Raw genomic sequence first — 10,423 nt, 5'->3', positions numbered from 1 at the left:
GTGAGTGAGCTATAGTGTGAGTGAGTGAGCTATAGTGTGTGCTCTTGCTTTCACTTATTTTTACTGTGCCTCCAATCTTTGGAGAAAAGGAAAATTATTTCAAAAACTGGGATTTTTCCTTGCTTTCACCGTTTCTTCAGAGGGGTTGAAGTTGAAACTGCTTTTAAGTCTAATAACAGCTTTTGGTTTCAGACTCTTAGGTGTTTTTATTACGTACAAATGTTGTCATACTTCCATAAGAATGCAGACATTCCTCCCTTACATGTTTCTATTCACTTATTCACATGATGCTAGGTTCTCTTTATGCAGCTGCAATTAAAGTTTTACTGCAGGTAAATTTAGGTCCCAGAGTGAGTAAGTAGACCCGAGGGTCTTCAGTGCAGTTACTTACTTCAAATTGGTCCAGAGCATCGGTAGGCGTATTCAAAAATGCCAAGAAAGAATGCTGTGAGTCTTGGTGCTCTATACCTAGAAAACAGCGGCAACTTTTTTTTAAAGTAGAACAACTAAAAATAACTTTCATGGATAACCTCTCTTGTCTCAATCTATTAAAGTTTTTAAAAATAAAACTACTATGTTTCAAAGTTGATCATATTAACTCTACATAGTTATAAAACCAAAATACACAAGTGTTTCCCAGACTCTGTAACAGTTAAACTAGACTAGCTTACATGACAGTACTCAGCCACTAGTTACCGTCTCTCTCTCTCTCTCTCTCTCTTACACCAGTTCTCAACCTGTGGCTCATGACCCTTTTGGGGGTCAAGCAACCCTTTCACAGATATCCATGCCCTGTGTATCAGATATTCACATTAAGATTCATAACAGTAGAAAATTACAATTATGAACTAGCAACGAAATAATTTTTTGGTTGAGGTCATCACAACATGAGGAGCTGTTTTAAGACATCGCAGCATTAGGAAGGTTGAGAACCACTGATCTAATACGTCATAATAAAATAAAATATCTTTTGGGCAATTTGAAAAATAACATAAAACTAGAAGCTTGTCTATCTGTGACTTTTCTAAATTCATTTACCAGCCAAACACAGTACATCTTTTGAAATACTTTTTAAAAAATAATGTTTTCAGCATTTATGAAATATAGTATTTATTTCATTAATAAAATAAATATAGTTAATTACATTTTTTCTATTTCAGGTATTAGCTTCCTGAAGAATGAAGAATCCAAAATTAATTTTTCCTCAGATTAATTTTTTTTTAAAATGTACATATACTTTTTGACTATGATAAATTTAAATATATGTCTCAAAAATTCTCTAAATACAAAGATAATCATAAATATTAGGGGAGGTAAAGCAGAAATAGCCTATCATAATTAATTTAAAAAATTTTTGTATAAATGAATGTGGCATGCACCACCTCCCCCATTCTCTCTGTCTCTGTCTGTCTCTCTCTCTCCACACATATACACAAATGTTGTAGCAGATACTATTCTAGATATTGGGAATAAAATAGTAAATAAAATATAGAAAAGGATTTTGCCCTCATTTTGTAAATTCAGTTATATAGCACAATATATCATGCTGTAATATAATGAAATTTTGCAATATTTTGGATAAGAAATGCTTTGTTTAATGTGTGTTCATGTGCCAGAAACTTTAAAGTCTTTTAAGTTTGGATATAATATAAAAATAATGCAGTCAATTTGATCTGTCAACTTTTATTTGGCACAGGTGTCATTCTGGTTAAATTGCTTTTAGGACCACAGGCACTCATATTATATATTGTTTTTCTTCCTTAATATACTTCTCCGCTGTGTATGAATTAAAATCAAGCATGATCATTTAGCAGGGTGCCATTAAGAACTCACAATTCCAGGATAAGCCATCCTGCTAAATGATCATGCTTTTGCCATTAAGAAATTCAATCAATGGGCTGAAGAGATGGCTCAATGGTTAAGAGCACTGACTGCTCTTCCAGAGGTCCTGAGTTCAATTTGCAGCAACCACATGGTGGCTCACAACTATCTACAATGGGGTCTGATGCCCTCTTTGGTGTGTCTGAAGACAGCAATGCTGAATACATAAAATAAATAAATCTTAAAATAAAAAATTCAATCAATGAAAAAAGGTGCCATAAAGTACTTTAGTGCTTTTATGTGGTTTGTTTGTTCTCCTTAGTATAAGCAGGCATTAAAGACCCAGCCAGACCCAACCATCTCTGTTATGGATATGGGAAATAATAAGAAACTCTTAGCTAAAAACAAAGCCCATATATTAATCCAGTAATTGATGGCCATTGGCAGAAAAATGGATTTTTGATAATTCTATATAAAATGTTTTTACTAAAATAAGTCACACTAGTTTTACTAAATCATCACCCTTATAATGTCCACATTATGGAAAAATTGTGTAAGAGGTTTATATCATAGGGTTATGACATGCTCTGAGCTAGGTACATGTAAAAAGAAGAACAAAAGTTCTCAAAAAAATAATAATATATTCTGGTAAATCAAAAAGGACAAACAATGTAAGCATCAACCAATCTGGAAAAAAAACAACAAACACCCAAATAATTCTTTACTAGTAAAATAATTAATATTGAGTTAGTTATCTTAATTATTTTTTATTGTTTCCCTGAATTTTTTTTTCTGTTCCCATAAGATTTTGTATACTGTAGACCCATAGACAGTGCTAATAAATGCAATTCTAGCACTCTGGGGAAGTGGGCAAGAGGATTCTAAATCCAAGAACACCATGGGCTAGTCAACAAGTCTGTGCCCCCAAATCAACTTCTCCCTTTTCAAGTTTTACACTAAGTTCTAATGTTACCATACAGCACCACTGTTGAAGTGACTATCTCATATGACATGTGAGAACATTATAAATACATCACAAAATACTTTTATCCCAACTCAAAAGTTACTCATGAAGTATATTTTAACACTGAAATAACAGTCAAATTCATGGCAAAGTGGCCATTTCTGTAATTTAAAATTCTTAATATAATATATATTAACTAATATACAATAGCTCAGCCAGTCTGCATGTATATATCTATGCAAATGTATATACGCATGAGTGTGTGTGCATGTTTGTATGATCTCTCAAGGGTGTGTACATGTGTGGTTGCTAACGTAAAGAATTCTCCATCTGTGCAGTAAGCTGGCTCCTCTGCAGTAATGGCCATTCAGTACAGCAAGCACTGATGCAAGCACACATTCTCATACCCTTTTCAGATCTAAGCTCTTCAGTGTCCTTTATCAGCTGCTCAATTTCGGACAACAGTTCCAAGTTCTTCTTCTCTGAATCTTTCAGTTTACTTAAATAAGCAGGGAAAGGAAAACAGTCATTAGTTTTATGTAGCTGGGCTTATTTGGTTTAAATGTCTGTGAGGCTAAATTAGAAGTCTGCTAACTACTGCATGAAGACAAATGCAGCCTGCCACCCACTATTACACAAATTAATAAAGCAAGCCAGGCTCATTCATTTAAGTAAAGATGGTGGCTGCCAGGTCTGGGATGAAGCTCAGTAGCAGAGGACTTGCCTGGCCTGTGTAGAGGAAGCCCTAGCTCAATCCCTAGCATGACAAGCCTCAGAACAGGCCTACTGCTGCCACACAGTGAGCAGAGGCTGCACGTGCCTTTATACAAACACCTGAGGACCCTGAGCTGAACTATTACATGTAATAATATTATGAAACCAAAGGTTAATTTAGGAATCCTGTTAGACTTTCTTCATACATCATTGTGTAGTTAGAGCATATACACACGTTTATGACTCACTCTGACTCAGCTCTGCTTTATGAGCAAACGTGTAAACTGCAATGTAAAGCAAGAGGAAGCTGACACGCACTCAGTGGTGTTTGGTCATTCTTTATGTGAGGTCTACTTCATATTCTCCAGAAAGATTTCTCTTTCAATGCTTCCCAAGCATATTTAATTAAAACATAATTTATGCCTGTGTCATTTACATCAACAGTGTGTAACTAAACAGGAGTGTGCATAGCTTGTCTCAAGGCGGCAAGCCCTCAGAACTCAGCCTGCAGTCTTGTGTCTCTTCTCATGCTTTTGGAAGTTTTGATTTTTTGAGCCAGAAGGATTTTTAAATTTATAGTTTTGTTTTTACTATGAACTTACTATTGTTCAAATGTTACCCACTGATTTAAAGATTCATCTTTCTTCATGTGTGTGTGCCTGAGTGTCTCTCTGTCAATATGAGTTTATGTGTACCACATGAAAACAGATTCCCTAAGGAGGCCACAACATTTTGGATTCTATGGAACTAGACTGACAGGCAGTTGTGATCTAACCGCTGAAAATCAAACCTTGGACCCCTGCAAAACCATGAGAATGATTAATTGCTGGGCCATCTGTCCAGTCCTGTGACTTATTTTTGAACCATTTTAATATCTAATCCAATGAAAAACTTTTGTTTCATCACTTATGCATCTAAAAAAGAATTTATTTTACTGTTATCACCACAATCAAGGGGATTTGTTTAGTAGCCAAATGCCCTGGATACTAGGAGTTTGCTTATTTTTAAATAAATAAAGGAACCTAGAAAATAATCCTATTTTGCCTTTACAAAACTTAATATCTCAAACCCCCAAATAAACAAATATCCACAAAATTTAACATCACTAAAATGACTATTTGTAAAAGACCTATGGTAGAGGTGCCAATTTTAAGATATTTGTATTTCGTTCTGGCTATAAATTTTATTCTATACAGTATGTGAGAGAATTCTAGATTTAATAGAAAAAAATTGAGTTAACTAAACTTTACATATGAAGAGAAAAATAAAGAATAGAATATTATTTAAAGCTAATAGTCCATCTATGGAAAGCCTGAGAAAACCAAGGCTGTATGAGATGGTACCTAGAATCACAGCTTTGCTTTTCAAATCTTGACAACTTTTTGTGGTCACTGTTTCACGTATATGTGTCTGGGTGTGTATACACAAATGTGCAGGAGAGAGGGCAACATCAGTGCCTTCCTCAACAGCTCTTCAGGTTTGGAGACAAAGTTTCTCACTGAATTTGGAGCTCACTGATCTGGGTAGCTGCCTGGCCAGTGAGCTGGAATTCTCTTTCTCTCTCTCATTCTTTCTCCTCCCTCTCCCTTTCCTCTCTCTTTCCAGCCCTAGGATTATAGACAGATGCTATGGCTCCTAGCATTTGTGTGTTAAATGTGGGGCTCAAATTTAGGTTTTCATTCTTATAAGGCAAGCACTTTTATGACAGCTCTCTCCCAAACCTGTTCCTCACTTTTGTCAGGGAGGTGGGGCTGACGTTTGGCCTTGGGCATGCCAGGCAAGCATTATGCTACTGAACTGTATTCCCAATCTTCTGGTCATCATCTTTTGCTTAAAAACAAACAAACAAACAAACAAACAAACAAACAACACCCCCTAACAGGCAACGAAACGTGACTTCAACAAGTTTATAAACTACTATAGTGACTAGATGATTGGTCCTTACCATTCTGTTATGATGTTAGATGCTTTGACTTTATTCAGCTCTTCCTGGATGGCCTGCTTAGCTCTTATTTCTGCATCCAGAGCAGACTGCAACTCTAGTCTAGCCGACATGTCCAGTTTTGCAAAACGACGCATTTTCCAGGGCATATCCTATAGAATAATATGGCTATGTCTTAGTTCCCTATTTTATTCTTAAGATTAAATTTTATAATACAAGTGAATCTAGCAGCTATTTTATAAGCAATATCACTGATAACTGAGTAGAACTGACATACAACTTGTGAAAATACATTTTCATTAAATTCAGAAATATCAGTAAATATGCATAAACAAATAATTGTTTTTTTTTCTTTTCAGTTCCTTCAACAATAAGTAGCTATACAATAAGAGCTAACAGTAATGTGTTATATTTTCTTATAAATATCTAACATATTTCTCACAAGAACTTTTATAGAAATCAGATTTATATGTGCTTTCTGCCTGTAAGAGATGAGCCTCTGTGTGAGACAGCAGAGCTTACTGTTGCTCGTGTCCCCAAGCTGGAATTTCTTAATGCTTCCAATTCTTCAGTCATTTTAGAAGCTAAGGCCTGAAGATAGCCTCGTGCATCCTTCTCATCGCTCACCCTAGAGGACACACACACACAAAGGTGGACATAGTACAAAGTAAAACACAGGAACACTTCAGTGACACATGTAATTTAAAGCTTCATTAAAAAACAAGTGACAAAAACTTAAATACTCAACTCCTTTAAAAGATTGACCACACTATGACTACTACCTGTCAAGAGGTAGGCACAGATTTATTAACTACTCAGTTATGCACAAATGGAAGCTGCCAGGTTACTTACATCTGACAAACAGTAAATCATCCATGAACCAAAAACGATGACCCTTTAGAGCCCACACTGAACAAGCATAAGGCTTTCTGAAGACTACTAAGATTTTTCATTATCTAGATTCTTACATTTTATCTCACAAAACATACTTATTTTATTTAAAGCTGAAGTTAGAAAATTATAAATATGATATTCTGCAGAAATCAGGGTTATAATGAAGCATCCCTGTTTTCTAGAAATATTAATTAAATAATAATGAAAGAATCAATGTTAAAACTTAAAGAAATCCAAGTCTATTTATTATCTTAAGGTCATGAAGTTAATAAAAATCAGTATGATTTAGACAGAAAATTTGCTAAATTATATGTTTTTTTTTTTTTTAAAAAAGAAAGGGTACAGTGACCGAAGAAGCAATCCAAAGTTGATGCCCAGCCTATCTCTACACACACACACACACACACACACACACACTTTTAAACAACAAATTTCCTACTGTTGAAATTTCTAGTTATTTCAAACTGAATTACGGCCAATAAGCAAATGCAGTGCAGTGCTTCCTGACAACAGCCAGCTGATCTCATTCACGCCTCTCCAGAACCCTTAGCATCCGGCACCTTCAGATGGCAGTCACTTCACTGCAGGGTCCAGAGGCTGCTACTTTTTTCTTCAGGAAGACCAAGAATTTGAGGTCAGCCATGAGTACATGGTGAAAAGATGTCTTTAAAAATGAACAACTGAGTTACTGAATGAATAAGTGAATAAAAAAAAAAAAATCTGGATCACTTTCCACTATCCTCGTCACTGGAAAACATAGAGTGGTGGCCTGGGATTCACAGGCTTTGAAAATGCCAACTTATAAAGCAATTTTTCAGCTCTTCTTTTATTATTGTTCAGTTCCATTATAAACTTGGCCAAATGTTAAAATGATTCCCTTTAGAAATATAAATCCAATGGTGTAGATAGGAATTAAACACAAACAAACCAACAGTTATATTTTCTGGAACATAAGTAAATTTCCACAATCTGGGCACATGTATAAGCAAAGATTAGTTATCAAAAGAACTCTACAGTTAGGTCAGCATAGACATATTAGGTTATGATTTAAGAAGGGTATTAGAAATCTGATAAGGGAAAGCAGAAAAATGATTAAGCTGATATAATCACAGAAAATTAAAATCCTCAATAAATAATAAACTGGTTTATATATATATATATATATATATATATATATATATATATATATAGGAACTAGCTATTTTAATATAAAGGTTAAAATGGGTAAAGATTTAAATAAATATAAAAGTTATCAAGAAAAAAAGTCTTCACTTCTCTTTCTCCATGTAGTATAAGAGATGCAAACCTTTATAAGCATGGTAACAATCATTTAGTAAATGAAAATGACAAAATTCATAGGCCAAATAATCAAAATTAGTCCTCAGAGTATAGGAAATAGTTTGTGAATCTAAGACCCAATTTTTAAAAATTTCTTTTTTTTAATTATTTTATTAGATATTTTCTTCATTTACATTTCAAATGCTATCCCGAATGTCCCCTATACCTTCCCCCCGCCCTGCTCCCCTGCCCACTCACTCCCACTTCTTGGCCCTGGCTTTCCCCTGTACTGTGGCATATAAACTTTGCAAGACCAAGGGGCCTCTCTTCCCAACAATGGCTGACTAGGCCATCTTCTGCTATATATGCAGCTAGAGACATGAGCTCTGGGTGTACTGATTAGTTCATATTGTTGTTCCACCTATAGGGTTGCAGACCCCTTTAGTTCCTTGGGTAATTTCTCTAGCTCCTCCATTGGGGCCCTGTGTTCTATCCTATAGATGACCGTGTGCATCCACTTCTATATTTGCCAGGCACTGGCATAGCCTCACAAGAAATAGCTATATCAGTGTCCTTTCAGCAAGATCTTGCTGGCGTATGCAATCGTGTCTGCATTTGGTGGCTGATTATGGGATGGACCCCCGGGTGGGGCAGTCTCTGGATGGTCCATCCTTTATAAGCATGGCAACAATCATTTAGTAAATGAAAATGACAAAGTTCATAGGCCAAATAATCAAAATTAGTCCGCAGAGTATAGGAAATAGTTTGTGAATCTAAGCCCCAATTTTTAAATACTTTTAAAAATGCCATATGTGAACTGCTGTGTTACACTTACAAACACGGTATTGCTCATCTTTTACATTTTTCTCAGGCTATTAGTTTCTTAAAATAACCATAAATATGGAGTTTTGATCTTAGGGAACATCAAAAGCAGATGGAAGTGTTTCTTAAGTTCTTTAAAGCCTTACTTTCCATTTTTACAAGCTTAAAGTAACTTTATTTCCATGGCAAAGGAAGACAATGAGGGTGTCAGGAACTCAGAGTCACACCAACCCTGGCCACAGCCCCACCCCCCACAACAGCACTCTGGAGGGCACTCACCACTGAATTATCTCTGTGATCTGGGCTTCCCAGTGGGCAACCGATTCCTTCTTATCTGCTAGATCTTTGACTTCTTCTTCTAAGTGCTGGTTGCGCAAACTTAAGTTCTCATACAGCGAAGTTAGCTGGAAGGCAGTTTGAAGGCATGAGTGTCCGAACAAGACACTATAGTACATAGACACCTGTTATCCCATCTAATAATGCGTAACTTTCAACTAAGATTGTTTGTCTTTTTATTACTCTATACCACACTGAGGACACACTGCAGAATTTGGAAACAATGAACAGAACACTTTGAAATTTCCTGCTTTCTTTGCCTTTTGCCAAGCCCTATATGAAATTGGTCTTAATAATGAATATTCATCAACTTGAAAAAATTACCTAATTCCTCATGCCAAATCCTCTTACTTCTTCCCTCACTCCTGCCTCCCTTTTCTGCAAATGTCCTGTTAACTTTTAAAATTCTTATAAAGAATTACAAGCACATAAAAAAATTGTTTGTGAGTCACCACATGTGTGGTAGCAATCGAACCCAAATCCTCTAGAAGAACAACTGGCACTCTGGCCAAAGGGATACAACACCAACACCCTCTTCTGGCCTCCATAGGCACTGTGTGCACACGATGTATAGACATATAGGCAGGTAAAACATCTATACACATAAAATAAAAATAAAGATTATTTAAAATATAAAAGGAGACTGTAAAAATGAATACTAGTTAAAAGAATGAAGAAACTGAAATAAAATAATGTACTTAACAGTAAAAGAAATGGATACTGTAAGTGAATTCTCAAGAGTCCAATACACAGCTTCAACAACCACCCCACCTCCCCAACAGTAATCTTCTCTCATTCATACTCCAGGAAAAACTGCATTTTTATTATACAAAATTATCTATAACATGTATTATTTTAAAATGAGGCTCTTTCACTTTAAATATAAACATTTTGTACCTACAGTAAAACTTGGGGCTTAGAAGATAGCTCAGTCAATAAATCTTTTTGTGCCAAGTATGAACACCTGAGTTTCAGGGCCTCAGGACACATTAAAAAGACAATGTAGCAGGATGCATCTGGCATCTGTAACTCCAGCATAGGAGACTTCTTGCTCACTGTCCATTCAGTTCACCTGAAGCAGTGAGTTCCATCCAATTTCAGCTAGAGGCCTTAGCTTAAAGGGGGAGGGGGGCAAGGTGGGAGAAAGAGCTACTGAGGAACATACCCACTGTCAACTTCGTCTCCACTACATCTACCTGTGCATGCACATACACACTGAAACATTTGAAAACAAACTTCCCATTGTTGAAATTTCTATTTAGAAAAAAACCCTAACCTAGGTTTATTAAGTTAAATCATGATCCACTGAGAATATGACACAATTGTTTGACATGTCTTACTTATTTTATTTGCAGGTTTCTTTATGAAACTCAACATTTAACAACTTACAAGGGCAGTTGTTTGTTTCAGTGTTTAGAAAGTGACTTCTCTTTTCTCTTGGTTTGCTTCTTTTATTCTCTCCTACTGAGGTTCAGCTCTCTCTCTTTTACCCTCTGAGTGACATCATGTGCCTTCTTTGGCTGCTTTTAGGATCCTATATTGGTTCCTGCTTTGGACAGTGTTGTGACTCAGCAGCTTTAAAGATTCTGGCATTTAAAATGTATGCCTGTTCTTGTTCTCTCTCTCTCTCTCTCTCTCTCTCTCTCTCTCTC

General features: G+C 35.8%; 1 protein-coding gene across 14 annotated transcripts in view; it reads right to left on the bottom strand.

Moving 5' to 3' along the window:
- The window catches only part of Cdc42bpa (CDC42 binding protein kinase alpha), a 201,522-nt gene that overhangs the window by 46,406 nt on the left and 144,693 nt on the right, over window positions 1–10,423 (bottom strand). For 12 of the 14 annotated variants that reach the window (XM_029538840.1, XM_029538845.1, XM_029538841.1 and 9 more), the window contains 5 exons: window positions 8,715–8,839; window positions 5,964–6,069; window positions 5,445–5,593; window positions 3,193–3,284; window positions 392–468 (listed from right to left, as the gene is read on the bottom strand). In XM_029538840.1, the coding sequence (XP_029394700.1) occupies window positions 392–468; window positions 3,193–3,284; window positions 5,445–5,593; window positions 5,964–6,069; window positions 8,715–8,839 (549 nt within the window). The remainder of the gene's footprint in view (window positions 1–391; window positions 469–3,192; window positions 3,285–5,444; window positions 5,594–5,963; window positions 6,070–8,714; window positions 8,840–10,423) is intronic. The other 2 variants (XM_029538844.1, XM_021198832.2) reach the window with 1 other exon arrangement.

This window comes from Mus pahari, chromosome 5, assembly GCF_900095145.1.
Source record: "Mus pahari chromosome 5, PAHARI_EIJ_v1.1, whole genome shotgun sequence".
Taxonomy (NCBI): Eukaryota; Metazoa; Chordata; class Mammalia; order Rodentia; family Muridae; genus Mus; species Mus pahari.
This window is presented reverse-complemented; position numbering and strand designations above follow the sequence as displayed.